The following is a 15,890-nucleotide window of genomic DNA, read 5'->3' on the forward strand; positions in this document are numbered from 1 at the left end:
TCGCCGGCGGTACAGAATGTTTCCGATTTATGATCATGTGTGGTATCCTGTAAAGGTCCGATAATACATTGATTGTAGCTAAAGGATAAAACACTATAAAGATAGGCGACCATATCACGGGTCTATGCTCTAAAGCATCGCTCCAGAATGATAGGATCGGAAGCCTTCCGTTTGAGCTTTGCACGCGGGCATGAACAAATCTTGGATAATGCATAGTCATGAGTTTCGTCCGTTAGAATATTCAGTGCTTGCTCGGCTGCCATCGGCCTCGCAAGCTTGGAAGTTGCGGCTGTCACCCGTGAGATAGTACGACCATGAACGGTTGTTTCAACTGTATCATTGGTCGAAGCTCTACTGTTTGAACTTGAGCTTGACCTATTATAAGAAACCAAAACTTGAGCTGGATATATGCGAGTGGGTATGTTTTCTTACCTGAATATCGTGCTCCCTTGGGCTTCGCAGCCCTGTGACGCGACCCAGCGAACCAGCTCCGAAGTTGGGTCCCCCTGCATAACTGGCGTGACATATTCCATAATGTTGGCCATGACTCGATGGATGTGCTCAAATGTGAGTTCGAGATTAAAAGACGAATCGACATAAATCGCCCCAAAGATGGCCTCGAATACGTCACTAATGGCCTTGGGCGCATCAATCTTCCAGCAAATCTGAAGAATTTCTTCTAATGATATTTCTTCAACCTCCTGCGCAAAGCTAGCAACTGCTTTCTGGAGGTTTGCTGATGAAGTGAGGATGTGTTTATGAAGTTCGAGTCCCACAGCTAGCTTTCCGAACGTGGATGCGTTTACAAGTCGGCTACGTGCCCAAGACATTTGCCCTGGTGTCATCTTGGGGAATTTCAGGTACATGAACTTGACCACATAAAGATCGAAAAGCGCTACAAAAAACCTGAGATTTTTCTCTTAAATTAAGAGCACAGAAGACTCACAATCTCCAAGGAACTCTAGACGATTATATGAGGGCCCCTGTGATAGATCGTAGGCTGTATGCGTGAATGCTTCGGCAACAAGGGAAGCGTTCTTAAACTTGTATCCAAGTTTCTCCTCTACAGGAGCAAAGAGCATAGTTATCTCGCTTTTTCTCGCAAAAACGTCTACTTCTCGGCGCAAATGCCATGGTGTTGTTCCGCCAAGAGGAAGCCCTAGCGCCTCCCCTACCTCGAGGGCGGCTTCGACACCACGGCTAAGGTAGGTTGCACCGAGTGTTGACTCTGTGCAATCAGCAAGACTCTGGAGGATATATTAACGATGCCCCCCACCCCGCAGCATGCTAAATATTTACGTGCCTTGGTATGGAAAGAAGTTTTCTCAAACTCTCCTTTGCTGTCGTTTTCCTTCTGTTCGTTAGAATCGTCCTTCTGTTCGTTGGAATCATCTTGTTCACCAGAATCGTCCTGTGTTTCGCTGATGGTTGAAGATGCTGGAGGGCTCCATGTTCTACGCGTCGGCATCGAACCAGTAATGAGGAATCGAGATAACGGAGACTGCCTGCCTACTCTCATGAGATTAGCGTTTGAAACTACGCTATCCTTCATGGCGGATAATTGTCCCTCGTGATGACCTTGGTACTTTATGAAAAGATGAGTGCACATAGATACTTTGAGAACGGAGTCTCCGATGGTTTCTAAGCGCTGGTAGTCGAAGCCGGCTTGAACGGAAGGGAGTGTCAGAGCTTCGAGTAAGAGTTCTAACGGTACGCCATTTGTTCGTAGGATTTCTTTGGCCGAGTCGATCCGGAATAGTACCGTCATTTGCCCCAAGAGGTTGGGGAGGTGAGTTACGATTCTTACAATATCGGCTGGAATTGGAGATATTCGGGCCATATGAGATGGGGTGACGATCTGAGATGGCTTTGCGGTCGGTTGTTCGCTACCTGTAATCTTGACTAGGCCATATAAGCCATTATGAGATTGTAATTGCGCCTTGGATATGGAGACAAGTTCAAGCCAATGATCGCCTTCGGGTATATCTAAAGCAAGCCCCCTTTTAACTGTGCCCGTAGCAGCCTCCCAGTAGGATCGGTACGTTTCATGAGCATTTTCTCGGCACTTGGTGCCATCTTCGAGTGAGATTGGACAAGAGGACAGGTCAACACCCGTCTTGATTCCCAAAAACTCGTAGAGGGTGGAGCCGAGTCGGTGGGCTTCCATGACAAGACTACCTACAAGCTCTGGGTTCAGCCACTCTTCCTTGGAAAGCTTCACAGCGTGGGTGGCTAGATTTGACATCCTATCATAGTCAGGGAGTCCTTCTGGACCAATCAACGGAGCAATCAAGCAAGTGGAACGGGGAGGAAGCTTTCGGGCAGTAATAGCCCAGAAGATTGCGCAATTACTGTAGCGTTGCATTGCTTCGAGCCGGGCCAGTTTATCCTCCTCAGAAGCAAATTCGAGAAGGCAGCCACGGTGTATCTTTATTTTGACAAAAGAATCTCCCTTGTGAATGGTGAGCTCGCGCTCGGGCTGGTTGTTCCCCGTAACTAAAGCAACAAGGGTCGGGGATCCATCGAGCGATATTGGGTTCATCCAAACGGGAGAGCCAGAGTGCCATACATCGCCCCAGGGCGTAATCGTATCGAAAAGTTCGCCCTCCCTTCGAAGAGTGCCGTCCAGGCGTTGGGATAGGTCATCGGCTTTTGAGCTCCTTTTCTTAAAAGGCAATAGATAATCGTCGAATATCTCGAGCTTGTGTAGTTTTTGGACAAAAAGAAAGGCAGCTGCACGTCGAGCGCCATCTCGTGTTTTTTTAAGGGGACCATGTATGGGCCCAGAAAGTGCAGGGTTGAGAATGCACGGAGGAGCGGAGATTTTGCACATGTATTTACCAGTAATATGAAACTCTGGTGCTGGAGGCTTGGTAAATCGGTCGACCTCGAGCTGGGAGCACCACAAATGCAAGAGGCCGATGGCGGTCGAAGGAGTAACAACTGCGCCAGTGGATTTGACGACATAGCGTTCGTTATCAACGTCCTCTTCTTCTTCAACGTCCATTTCACCATCTTGTTGCGCCTCTTCTTCACTAATACGCTGGTATATGCGCCGTAGATGAGGTTCAGCCCCTCGAAACCCACGGTATCGTTTAGCGCCCTCTGGATCCGTTAACACGACATAAGCAGAATCGTGTTTGCGAGCCCGTCCCCGGCTCTGAAGGTATCCTACCATGGTCTGCGGAGCATCGAGACGTACCACGAGTTTGCAGGCCTGGAAATCGAGACCTTCCTCAGCAACTGATGTTGCAATAACGAGATTGATGCTGCCCGAGCGGAAATTGCGAACAGTAGACCGTTGTGCTGCATGAGCCATACCACTTCCCTCGAAACCTGCCCTGCTTCCATCGCCGTGACCTACAAGAGCAGCTGCTTTGACCCAGTCTCGCAACTCTGGAACAAGGGGCAACAGCCAGGCGAGTGCAGATGCAACCTGGCGTTGCTCGACGAAGATTAAAGCACTGAAATCATCAGCCCGATTGGCCTCGAGGATGGAGATTAGAATCTTCAACTTGGGCGTGAGCCAAGACATCATCTGCGATTTGTCAAGTCCTCTTGCTCGCTCTTGGATCGTAGCCAGATGTTCGTTGTATGCGTTGTCCAAATCCGACCAGGTCTGGCCAGCCACTGGGCTTGAATCCCCACCAGTCTCGGGGGCCAATGAACTCGCTCTCGAGAAGTAGGCGCCTAATTCGGACGATCCGACAGTACTCTTTTCGATGGCTCGCCGAATAAAAAGAAGCACGAAATAATCGGCGGCTAGAGGTCCCAGCTCATTGAGTGCATGTTTGTATCGCGAAGTTAGATCTTTAAGGTCGTCGGGATCGGGGAATAGCAGGTTCTCAAACTCGGATACTACGGACCACATGGTAGGCCTTGGGTAATCAGAGTAGTCCGAACTAGGAGGAGGACACTCCATAACAAACTCTTGGGGCTTGGGTGCATTCAACGCCAATTCAAGAACATTGTCCTTCACAGCCAGAACTTTGGCATCCATAGTTTCTTGGAGTTGCCTAAGTGTATCTTCAGTGAGGCGAACATACAACCAAATTATCTGACTCACGCGAGCGATTGTGCAGGGTTGCGAATATTGAATATCGGACTCGCAGTCATTCCAAATATGCGCGGCCGTTCGCTGACCGGACAATGGTGGTAGTGTGTTCTCATGATTTGTGCGTAAACATGATTCTTGTTGCAGTGGTGAGCCTCATCAAAGACCAAGAGTAATACCTAGTCCATCCTGATTAGTATAGATACCAAGAAGATTTAAGATAGTCTGACCTTATCGATACTCCAATGCGCATGGTTTAGCAAGTCGTGAAATACCTGAGCTGTCATAACCATAACGTCTGATTCCGCAAAGGCCTTGGCCCAGCGTTCTCGATCCCAATAGTCGACCCCCATTGCCCCATAGAATTTCTGACCGTCTGCATAAGCGCCAGCAAGCAGAAGAAATACTGGACGTACATTCACGTGTAGCGGTAACTGGGATTCTAGGAAGTCTCCCTGTTGCTCCGCCAAGGGGACAGAAGCTACGAGAAATACTGCGACCTGACATTCGTACAAATATTAATACCATATTTTATTATTTATTAACCATGTGGCTGGGTACACTTGCCTTTTTTGGATTAGAGTCTGCTGGCCGTAGTGACATGATGTGTTTGAGCAGCATAACTGCGATTTGGGTTTTCCCACTTCCGGTGTCCATCGCGCAAATCTTGAAAACAATGAATTTAGGAAAGGGCCAGATTCATTCCATAATAGGAGAGGGACACACCACATTTTCGTTGACAGCTCGTTGGAAGATCTCTTGCTGATATAAACGGGGTATTAACCTTCCTGTGGCCTCTGCAACAGCCACCTGTGTGATCGCAGAATCGGCCATTATTTGGAGCAAATCAGGCAAGAGGTGTGGTGGCTAGGTGGGAGGGTTTCTAGGCGAGCCACTTGGTCTTTGATTATTCGGATCTGGCGGAAGCTACAGGGCCTGCTCCAAGTTGCATCCGACTGTGCCGATATCAATTGAACAGGATACTATGCACACTGCCAGTCAGAGCAAAAGGCCCACGTATTGTTAATTTAACATCAGAGGGGGACTGATTGACGCTGGATGATAGCTGGATCGGATGGCGGCCACATGTGTCCGTGATTAGAAACTCAAGAAATAGACGAAAATAGCATATGCCCTCATGATACTTTCGACGAGGTTCACTGGCACAAACTGCCCTTGTTGTGGTCGAAAGAAAGAACCATGATGTGGCGGAGCCTGAAAGTGGCATCATCCAGTCTAACCATTGCAGGGTTTTATGTATAGCTATATTCGGGTATCAGACGCTACGTATTTACAATTTACGTGGATCAAAAGAAATGACTGGTTTATGAGGCTAAAAACGACGAGAAACAGACGACCAAGTCGCTGCATCGAAATCAGAATCCAACTCGAAATCTGAACCTTCGTGGTCGGATGTGAGTGTTCCGTCCATCTGTATGAAAGAGCGGAAATAAGGATCGTTATCAGAAAGCATGGCTTCGGTAAACGGTGTCGATGGGCGAGTAAGCTCAGGGGATGTGGTCGAAGATAGTTCATAATCAAAGTGATCGTGGTAGCTGGCAGAGAAATCGAGTGTAGGGAGGACTAGAGTAACTTCGGTTCCCTCAGCATCTGGGCTCGCAATCGTCTCGCGCAGCGTGTTCCATTCATCCTCTACTTGGGCAGCATCACGCTCCACGGGAAGGTTGGCGCGCTCCTCGATAGTACACCAGCCTTCCCCAGCATGGCCAAGTACTTGCTTCACATCAGCAGCTGACCATCCATCGAACCGAACTTGAATAACGTCCGCAGCCCCAGAGCCAGTATCGTAGACGGCTGTAGATGCTCCTCGTTTCCATACATCGGCTCGTGTAAGGCGGTCGAACAGGGTGTCTACACGGATCCGGTGTGATTGGTACGATGACATGGTCGGGACAAACGACGCCAAGTCAAGAGGAGATGCATCTTCATGGGGCTCGGGGAGAGGAGAGCGGGTGGTAGAGGGTTGAAGGGGGACATTAAGGACTGTGACTACGCTAGAAGCGGCGATAGGGAAGTAGTGAGCGAGGTCGGCCTCGATGTCGGACAAGACGCTCGCTGGCTCGGGGACTATAGCCGCGGGCTTGGTTGCCTTTGGGCGAGCTACGTGCGGCTTCTTTTTGTTGGAAGGACGCCCGGCAACAAGACCCGCTTTAGACTTGCGTACACGAGGATCAAGATTGAGCTCTGTGGTGGAGCGAAGAGCAATCGGGACGTTTTCTACCAAATGTTGGAAGACAGGTCGAGAAGAAAAGCTGCAAAGCACATTAGGCTAATATAAAAGACGAGAACTCGTATTCTACTCACTTCCTGGCACTTCCCAGCCCCACTTGGGTAACGCCACAAGGTGGTGCTGCAACCTTTGGAAGACGCGGAGCTGCGAGGGGCCTGTTGATCGCAAGTCGCGCTGGAAGCGATAGACGCTGAGTGATGCTGGGATTGTGGGCCGTATGGAACGATCGCGAGTGTTCGGCAAATCTTCCCGTGGCTGGAGCTTCAAATGTGGCAATGAAACGGTTGGGCAAGTTGCGGATAGCATCTAGAACGTGGTTTTTGCCTGCTGATTGTGTTTTCAAACGAAGTCCACGCGCTGCTCCTCCAGGGGTGGGAAATTTTGGCCCTATATGCCAAAACGGTTAGATATGCTGTATATATGATTCCCTGATGATTCTACTCACCAAGGAGCAGGCGAGACATGGCATGTAAGCCTCGGAAGGCCAGCATGTCAGTCAACAGCTCAAAGGGTGCGTTGAAGTATCAGTCTATTCCAGTGGAAGAGTGGGGGTGAAGTGGGAGAGGCAGCAAATCTCGTGGAGCCATTTCAGGCTTATATTGGGGAGCTCCAAGACAGCTCCAAAAGACCGTGGCGGTGTCGTCGGCTCGGACGCGTCACTGGTTGCCGATCACTTGCGCAAGCGAGACCACCGGATTCTAGCGGCGGGCGCTTATAAATGAATCATCTGATCTGGACTCCCTTTTAAATTGCTATATCAGTTATCCACCGATACATGGCGGTACCGGAAACACAACAAGGGTGGAGAGTGGTCAGGCAAGGCCTACCAAGTAAAGCCCTTGCTTTTCAGACATTCCCTGTCCCAAAGATTCGAGATGGAGAAGTTCTTGTAAAGATCGAAGTGAGTGGTTATGTTACGTCATCCCGAGGACCTATTCATGTAACATCTCAATAATCTAGGCAGCGGCGTTGAATCCTGTGTGAGTACAACACCGACACTATGAATAGGTAGCTAACCTCTAATAGGGGATACAAATTGATGCAACTGCTGCCTAACCTGTTCTCCCATCGTCCGCACGTAGCTGAACACGACTTTACTGGAATCATTGTCGATGCTGGGTCCTCGAACTATAAGGTTGGAGATGCAGTACTTGGATTCATACCAGTTCGTAAGCACAAGTAACTTGACTTGATAATCATGAACTCAGTTGCTGTTGGCGTTAGCAACTCAGCAGAAGAACGGACAGGGCGCACTGGCTCAATACGTCTCTGTCTCCACTGGGTACATAGTACCTCGCCCTCCGTCACTAGTAGCAACTCAGGCAGCCGGCTTATCTCTCGCCGGTGTGACAGCGTACCTCGCCATCGCACAATTTCTGGATGTTGAAAGTGGTCAACATATCTTGATCAACGGAGGGTCGTCTAGTGTAGGGAGCTTGGCCATCCAGATCGCCAAGGCGCGGGGTTGCAATGTTACTGCTTCTTGCTCAACCGCCAACATTGACCTAGTCAAGGACCTAGGTGCTGATGAGGTGCGTCACTGGGTCAATTACACACGTCAATAAACTAACGAAGAGGGGGGCAACAACGATAAGGTTATCGACTACACCGTGCAACCAGTTCATGCACATTTTACATCCAACCCCCCCACGCCCAAGTTTCACGGCATTTTTGATTGCGTTGGCAACACGCCTCTGCTATTCCTTCGTAGCCCTGCATACCTTGCTCCGAGTGGCAAATTCATTAGCACGGGCCCTAGCATGGACAAGCTCAGTCAATTCCCGAGTGCTATATGGAACTTGGTTCAAACTACTTTGTGGCCTCGTTGGCTGGGCGGTGTACCCAGGCACCATGAGTGAGTGAGCATTGGGAACCTTTGCCAGCTGGTACTAATCTACCTCAGAACCATCGTTGGCTTGACATCGATCGACAAGTGTCTGAGTGAGATTACCAAGTTAGTTAATGATGGTATGCTACCAAAGTCTTGCGTACTTCATCAGATATATTCACAACTCGTGTAGGGCAACTTCGACCCCTAGTGGATTCGGTGCATTCATTCGACGAAGTTCTTAATGCATATGACAGAATTATCACCCGTAGAGCAAAGGGCAAGGTCGTCGTCACTATCAATTAGATTTTCACTGAGGCATGTCCTATGCGTGAAGAACCCCGATTGACGGCCTGAAATTGGATTATAGTTTGCTTGAGTTCAAGTTTCACTCTTATTTTACCGTCAGTAGCCCGATATCTATCTTACCTGCCCTATTGCTTCCATGTACAATAATCAATCTCCGAATGACATCTCCCACTCCTGTATCTCGGGTTGAAACAAGTAAAGAAAGTGCATTCAGTTGACTGTGTTATTCTACGCATACATGCTCAACACGTAGTCGCAAGTCACGAGAGCATTGCAAGAATAGCAGATTGAGGGAAAACAGGCATGACGAGAACCAACAAAAATAACAATCAACGAAGCAAATGAGCTAATCATACAGCAATGAAAATCCATGTAATGAAGTACACCTAATCAACGAATAAAGTATGATCCAATAATCAAAATCATGTCCGGCGTGAGCGCCGCCTGGCCAATTCATCTTCCGCCCGCTGTTTTGCAACCAACACACCGGCTACCAATCCACTAGCACGTAAGAGCCCTTCGTCTCCAACCAATACGCGAACTGATCCACCTCCAGGAGAAACGTGGATGAGATCCAAGAACCTCGAGTGTCTTCCGTCCGCGCCTTCTTCGGCACTGGGCAACCCCGTTGAATACTCCGCCACAGTACCATTTGGTCCGACCGTCGTCGTACGTGGACCATTGAGGAGTTTTGCTGCATTTGGTGAGAACGTGACGGAGTTTGGGACACTTGCGACAACCCTCCCGCGGAAATCGCTAGGAATTCGAATGACAAGGTTCCCGCCGAGCGTTCTTGCAGTGAGGCGAAACCGCTGAGAGCCATGCCGAGCCTGAAATTCGGGCGACGTTAGTTTCGTTGGTCTGAAAACATGTGGTATATGCTCGTCACCATCTCTATGACACCATCTCCATACTCCGTGATTGCCTCAATCTGTGGGTGGAGCCACCCACGGCCGGTGATTTGAATTCTGGCCTCGAGCAGCGCCTTTCCTTGACACTCCAATTGTAAATCCGCATCGTTTTTGCATAGCACCTTGAGCGTCTTGCTGGGATGCGCTGCGGCATGCGCTAAGGGACTCTCGCTGGTATCGAGTTCCCACCTTCCGCGGAGAGGTTGCCCTGTAAGAGATTTGACATGGGTTTCTCGCCGCAGCGGTCTTCGCCCATCAGGTGAGCACTAGTTAGGTAAAAGAAAAGTAGTCAGCGGGTGTAATGATCTTATCTATGAAATAACTTACATCGGCCTCGTACCGGTGTGGTAAGGATTCGCACCGAGGACATGCGGGGTAGTGACCGCCGGCCGAGGAGCATGAGGCTGTTGTATAGGATGTACTTGCTGACGAGCCTGATCCAAAAGACTAAAATAAACGTAGGGTTAATCGTGGTAGTGATGTTGGACCGCGAAGATGGCTCACGCTCAGGCTCGGTTTACTATCCAAAGCAGAAGTTGTTCCATGTTGATATACGCTCGTCATCGAGATGAAGAGATAGCCGCGATGTATTCAGGGAATAACAGATATCAATCAGGTACCCTCCACAGAGGCAGCAATAGCCAAGTGGGGCCCAAAGGTTAAGATAGTCAGGAGAGGTTGTGGTTGAGAGCCAGGAGCAAGCGAGGGTTGAAAAACAATAGAAAATAGTGGCTAGGCACCAAGGATCATCGCCTCTATGGTCTCTCGTCCTTTTCCGAAATCCTTTGAACCGGTTTCCAGTGTTCTCATCAATCCAATTCAGCAGATTGTGTACCGGATATTTCCTTTGTAAGACGTCAGGACATGGGATCCGCCGATGGCTCCATCCGTTTGCGGCAGGACAATACAGCGGATATGGATGAACCGAGTAAGTGTGCGCCACACATACACAATTGTCACCATGACCTCACCAGGCTGGTGGTCGTCGAGTTAAATCGATACCGGTGCCATCTGGGCGACGCTTGATTAGCAAATGTTGTATCAACTAAATGTAGCAACTGATAATATATTAATCGTGGATTTATAACTCGAACGTTATGCACCGCAACATTAACCCCCCATATGGGTGCCAGTACCCGCCATCATCCTTGATGCCATCTCAGTTTCCTCCGGTACATTCGGCCACCTATTCAACGCGAAAGCAGTGTGCTCAGGGGTAAATTCCGTGCACACGAGTTGGAACAATTGGTAGGCGCTGTCCTTGAGTGAGATCTGTCGATCAGACAACCAATCTCAGCCAGGATTTGAGCTACCAAAGGCTGCTGTTGACGAAACCTCAGATCAGAATAGTACGGGATAATAATGATAGCCTGATTTGCAACGAATTAACCTTTCAAGATCCCGCATGACGTACGAGGCTTTAGGTTTGTTACTTTACTTTTCTACATGCCGACCACCACGTCGCAGGAGGCAAACACCGGCCTGTGTAGGCTTGCCCTGCAACCTACATGCAGTAAGTATTCCTCCATAAATTCCATTGGTTCGTATGGCCATACTAACATGGATTCCGCCCCATTTCCCATCATTTTTTTAACAGCTGAAAGAGAAGGGCATTGATTCTGCGACCTTCTCTCTGCGATGCTTGCTCGCGTCCGCGTCTTCTTCCGTCGCATTTTTGGGAGATTTGGACTACTGGACAACTTATATTATCAAGTTACTGACCCAATTCGAAGAGTTTCCAGGTATGTTGCAAGTTGTAATGCTACCTTGTTGCAATCTAATCAAGATGGATAAACGCTGATTTGTGGCAGAGCACATCGTCCATTTCGAATTGCATTTAATCTCATTTGGCCACTGCACCGAATCCACTATGCCCTTCCACCATCCCCTGCACCTCTTGACATCCTCGCACGCCGTGAGATAGCTCAAGAATACCTGTATCGAGACGGACACTATGATCAACTCCGCTCGGTATGGGTCTTTACCATCCGTGATACCCCTATTCGTTCCATATACCGCCTGTGCGTCTCAGTTTGTGCCCAAGACCACAACGAGATCATGCTCGAATCTCAGTACTTTTGGAGGCATAAAGATTGGGTGATTCGCGATATCCCGGATCCGAGGGACCCAGACCGGGTTCGGTATGCGATGCTTGCATCGATAGTCGAGGAGCTAGTGGCTGCGTTCAATTATAAGATCGGACTCGGGCTGCGCCGAGGGACTGCAATATACGATAGCGAGGCAATTGCCAACGAACAAACCCGACCGGAGGAAAGCTGTCCGGAATGGGTTTCACAAGTATCCGGAGTCGATAACTTGGTCAATTTTTGTCGAGAAGGCGATCAGGGAATGCCTGCTTTCCGAGAGAGGAACATCATCGCCGATGTCAGTCAATTCCGTAATATTTAGGGTCATAACTCACTGTCGTTTGTCGGAGTCACATTAATATTCAGCATGTCACTCCCTGCTCAATTCTAATAGAAATAATAATACAGGATTTCTCTCGAACTGTTACAATGATAAGTAGGATTGTACATGCTACACAAACACTGATGCACCAAAAAGAACATGATATGTGTCATTAACTTCTTCAAATGTCTCGTCCTTGATCCCTTTCGTGTACCGATACCAATTCCGAACGCTATTCTTTCTCATCTCATTCCTTCCCTCCGTTTCTATGATAATCCTGGTCAAATAAACCACGTCTGATAGCTGTGCCTCGCGGACCGGTCCTTTGAGCATCATCTCGACCCGAATAAGTTTCTGCACGAGTTGATATCGCCAATCCGCGGCGTAAACCATGATCTCAGCTGATTCATAGAGTCTGACGTTCTGAGCTAGCGCGCGCTCGTAGAATCCGACATGGGTGTGCTGAGTATCAATAAAGACGCTCATATTGTTGTTGAGCCAGAATGGATCGTAGTCCAAGCGCCTGGCTACCTCACGCCCAGCCTCGCTGACAACGTAGTTCGTTTCGCGATCCGGAGCCCAAAAGTCGACATCCTTGGTGGCCTTTCGGTTTCGAAACAAGAGCGTACTAACAGCTCCGCCAGCTACGACGATAGTCACCGGGAGTTTGACTTGAGGCGGGTTATTCTTTAGATGCGCTGAAATAAGCTCAAATCCTGTTACATTCCAAGTTTTCGTATCAGCTGAGTTTTAGGCAAACCCATCATGAGAGTCGAAACGTGCCTAGGCTGATTTCATGCGCTGTAAATTCTCCCTTGGGTCTACCTGACCATGTCATTCCAAAATTGAACTTGTCAGGCAGCCCAGCTGCGACTGTGGTCTTGTGGCTCCTACCAATACGGCGGTCCACGCTCGTGTAATTTAGCCCCAATCTACCAGCGAATGTCCGTGTTAAACGCGCATTTGGTCGTCCATCGCGACGATTGGTGGGCATACCTTGGGGAGGGAGCAAGGATTAGGGCACTGCACAATGGCTTGTTCTGCGCACTTATAGCTGCTCACCACATACGGGCCTGGATCGAGGTCTAGACTTTGTTCCCCATTCAAAAATCCCAATTCAGCCAGACGCCGAGCTTCGGTGGAGGGGACCGGCAGCCAGTGATTGGCTGTGGGAATGGTCGGTCATTTGTTCGAATTTACATAATTCTATTTAGTAGCAACAGTTGCAGTATTGCGGTGCGTTTGTGGCTATCTCCTGCCGGATCCCCGATGTCACCCAATATCGCTCAATAAGACAAGCTAAGATATATTAGGGCATAGCTAAACGCCTTCATGAGTATGCGAGACGTCGACGTTCCTTGGTCTACATCAATAGAGGAATTCGAAAGCAAGATAAAAATGAACCGAAGTATACACACATGACCGACGCTAAAAAGGTCACACTTATTCACCAAATTCAAACTTGGTTACCCCACTCGTGGGGGATGTCGCGTTGCGGAGAAGAGCTAGAGGGTCAAGCGACGCCAGCTCATCTCGGATCGAATCTCGGGCAATCGCGTCGAGTTCTTTCAGCAGGATCGATAATGTCTTCTACAAACAAAATTGTGGGGTTGTTTACTTACCCTTGGTGCATTATGGGGTACAACTCACCTTGACCTTTGCATCAATTTTCACGACCATTTCGAGTAATGATGGTGTCCATTGGATTGTATCTCCCTGGTTGCCAGCCGAGCCGACCATTTGTCCCAGCCCAGCCCCAACCATCCCTGGATCTCTTCCTAAGCCTGCATTTAATAGGCTCCATAGGTCAGATCCAGGTAAGCCCCCAATGGTACCGCAGATGCCTGGCGCATTCGAATACATAGGGCCGGCTGAGGCGTCCGGCGGTGGTGATGGGTGAGGTAGGAACGCAAAAGGCGCAGTTGCTGTCGCACTAGGGTTTGTCCCTAGAAGATGTGCAAGTCTATGGTAAAGGGCAATAAGGATATCACAGAAAGTAGGCAGCACTTGGAAGTAATCCAGCAAGAAAGGCTATAACACGAGGTCAACTTGTCGTTCAATCGGGTAAATGAGTTCAAGACTCACTAGTGATGGGAATAGTAGATACGAATGGTCGCTGCTCGAGTCGTTTGCGGCTAGCTCTGAATTACCAGCCGCACCTGGTCGGCGTACAACCTTGTTTGCACGAAATAGGTTTCTCTGACCAGAGTGAGTTTAATGTATTCTTATCAAGAGGGAAACATACCATCTTTCCGCGCGCCTCAGCATCCACCAGCCCCATCATCATCCCCAATCCGGCCTTTTCAGCACCCGATCCAACAAACTGGTCAAACTCACTGAGCGTTCCGAGTAATGAGCGGAGAAAGTCGGACGCCGTCGGGGGGTTCGTTATTTGAGTGTTTTGCACCTCGAATAACGCAGATAAGGACATGCACAAAAGTGTAAACCGATAGGTTCTATTGTCATATCAGTGATAAGTGTACGCAGTCAGACAACGGGGACAAACCGATTTCGCATCTTAACGTTATTCAAGTGTTTGGCGAGGTCTTCGCGCGTAAGTAGTATTGTGTTGAACCAAAAATCGCCTCTTATTCAATAGATTTACATGATTCAAGCATTCAAGCTGCACTTGCATTAGGACTTACCCCTCATGAGAGCTTTTCAGCATGGTCAGAACTTGCAGGCGCCGTTGAATAATGTGCTGTAATGCCTCGACACTGGTTCCTGGACCTGACGTTGCTGTAGTCGGAGTCGCATTTCCAGTATTAGATGAAGGCGCGGTGGAACTCGCTATAGTCCCCGCAACGCCAGTTCCTCCCGATGCGTCAGAAAACATAGATTGCGAATCCCAGCTTTCTGGTAGGGCCGGAGCGTTGTCACGTACAGGAGGAGGACTTGCGGGAGAACCTGTGCCCTTGTTAAAGGTCAAGAGATTCGATGCTGAGGATTTCCGGCGGATAGTTGGAACGCGGGTGAGTGTGGATGCGCCAGTTGCTGGTGGAGGGCCTGGTTCTGGGCCGTCTGTAGCAGTCATAATCAAGTCGTCAATGCTCTGTTTTTCTAGCCTGACGGGTTATGTTTGCCTCGGGGATTTCAGACAGCCTCGTTGCTTATTTCGTCGAAATTGCAGTAAGCAGGTCGCGAATGCGATCGTGTTTGGGGCGCTATCTAATCAAAGTCACGTGGATAACCCCCAATTTATCAGGCGTTGATCAAGACTAACCCTATCTCCCACCACCAAGTCGATTCAAACTCGTTAAGAGATGAATGTAAACGATATACCGAAGCAGGTAAGCATAGCTTACTGGTAACTTCCAGAAGTTTGCTAACTGTACGTCTGTTGCTTTAGCTCACCGAATTTTACTATTCAGCGCTCTCCAGGGAGAAAGGCCAACTGGGCAATATATATGTGAGTGGGAACACTCCACTCTTGATCCGACCGACTTATACCACTCATAATACTAGAGGACAGATTCTGCTCTAACCTGGGAAGGGACCAAGCATGAAGGAGTTGCAGCTATCATGGAACAGCACATGGTAAGTGGGCGCTCTTTGTACATAAACCTTGGGGCTGACTAGCGAACAAAGCGATTTGCGGAAGGAGTTCAGTTCAATACTGTAACCAGAGACTTCCAAATTTGTGGGGATAAGATGGTGGTGTTAGTCACCGGGCAACTCATAGTAAGTGTTTCGCCTGGTTGAGGACCGCCGAATTTCTGATTCATACCGCATTGAAACAGACTGAAGCTGGTGCAAACCCTGTTCACTTTTCACAAGCATTCACTCTGGCAGCTGATGGGGCTGGTGGGTTCTACGTGTAAGTCAACCATTCAATTTGATCCGGTAGTTGAATATATGCTGATATCTGCATCGTAGGTTGAATGACTTGTTCAGACTGAACTATGGTTAAACGAATTCGCTTATACTATACCTATTTTTGCTTGCTTGTTTGTACTTAAATAATCGTGTTAAAGCAATGCTTGAATGCACCCAACTTTATCCGAATTCTGAGATGATCGCCCAACGTGGTAATAATAAGCGCCAGCCCCGTGGAAAATGACCAGGAAAGCCCACCGCAGTCCTACCCACCACTCTACCTTCACGTTTTGCGACGCGTTAACGACATAT

General features: G+C 48.9%; 7 protein-coding genes across 7 annotated transcripts; 3 read left to right on the forward strand and 4 right to left on the reverse strand.

The window, feature by feature from the left end:
* Positions 1-122: 122 nt before the first annotated feature.
* Positions 123-4,888, reverse strand: RhiXN_01668 (endoribonuclease Dicer; the record flags this gene model as incomplete). Its single annotated transcript, XM_043321487.1, has 9 exons — positions 123-375; positions 433-895; positions 947-1,228; positions 1,300-4,016; positions 4,067-4,233; positions 4,285-4,422; positions 4,471-4,554; positions 4,616-4,720; positions 4,781-4,888. The coding sequence occupies 9 exons, from the start codon at positions 4,886-4,888 to the stop codon at positions 123-125; spliced, it is 4,317 nt and encodes a 1,438-aa protein (XP_043187310.1).
* A 499-nt stretch (positions 4,889-5,387) lies between these two features.
* On the reverse strand, positions 5,388-6,769 carry RhiXN_01669 (uncharacterized protein; the record flags this gene model as incomplete). Its single annotated transcript, XM_043321488.1, has 3 exons — positions 5,388-6,327; positions 6,380-6,692; positions 6,751-6,769. The coding sequence occupies 3 exons, from the start codon at positions 6,767-6,769 to the stop codon at positions 5,388-5,390; spliced, it is 1,272 nt and encodes a 423-aa protein (XP_043187311.1).
* Positions 6,770-7,080: 311 nt separating this feature from the next.
* Positions 7,081-8,439, forward strand: RhiXN_01670 (Zinc-binding dehydrogenase; the record flags this gene model as incomplete). Its single annotated transcript, XM_043321489.1, has 7 exons — positions 7,081-7,206; positions 7,266-7,285; positions 7,332-7,474; positions 7,530-7,837; positions 7,883-8,160; positions 8,209-8,273; positions 8,327-8,439. 7 exons carry the CDS (start codon positions 7,081-7,083, stop codon positions 8,437-8,439), a joined length of 1,053 nt encoding a protein of 350 aa, XP_043187312.1.
* A 425-nt stretch (positions 8,440-8,864) lies between these two features.
* Positions 8,865-9,917, reverse strand: RhiXN_01671 (uncharacterized protein; the record flags this gene model as incomplete). Its single annotated transcript, XM_043321490.1, has 4 exons — positions 8,865-9,272; positions 9,332-9,619; positions 9,681-9,800; positions 9,858-9,917. 4 exons carry the CDS (start codon positions 9,915-9,917, stop codon positions 8,865-8,867), a joined length of 876 nt encoding a protein of 291 aa, XP_043187313.1.
* An 841-nt stretch (positions 9,918-10,758) lies between these two features.
* On the forward strand, positions 10,759-11,762 carry RhiXN_01672 (uncharacterized protein; the record flags this gene model as incomplete). Its single annotated transcript, XM_043321491.1, has 3 exons — positions 10,759-10,866; positions 10,951-11,095; positions 11,167-11,762. 3 exons carry the CDS (start codon positions 10,759-10,761, stop codon positions 11,760-11,762), a joined length of 849 nt encoding a protein of 282 aa, XP_043187314.1.
* A 129-nt stretch (positions 11,763-11,891) lies between these two features.
* Positions 11,892-14,796, reverse strand: RhiXN_01673 (uncharacterized protein; the record flags this gene model as incomplete). The annotated part of the gene is made up of 7 exons (XM_043321492.1): positions 11,892-12,478; positions 13,214-13,352; positions 13,413-13,793; positions 13,848-13,961; positions 14,008-14,218; positions 14,269-14,349; positions 14,408-14,796. 7 exons carry the CDS (start codon positions 14,794-14,796, stop codon positions 11,892-11,894), a joined length of 1,902 nt encoding a protein of 633 aa, XP_043187315.1.
* Positions 14,797-15,025: 229 nt separating this feature from the next.
* On the forward strand, positions 15,026-15,672 carry RhiXN_01674 (nuclear transport factor 2; the record flags this gene model as incomplete). The annotated part of the gene is made up of 6 exons (XM_043321493.1): positions 15,026-15,052; positions 15,112-15,171; positions 15,228-15,299; positions 15,351-15,443; positions 15,503-15,579; positions 15,639-15,672. 6 exons carry the CDS (start codon positions 15,026-15,028, stop codon positions 15,670-15,672), a joined length of 363 nt encoding a protein of 120 aa, XP_043187316.1.
* Between the last annotated feature and the right edge of the window lie 218 nt (positions 15,673-15,890).

Source organism: Rhizoctonia solani, chromosome 16, assembly GCF_016906535.1.
Source record: "Rhizoctonia solani chromosome 16, complete sequence".
NCBI lineage: Eukaryota > Fungi > Basidiomycota > Agaricomycetes > Cantharellales > Ceratobasidiaceae > Rhizoctonia > Rhizoctonia solani.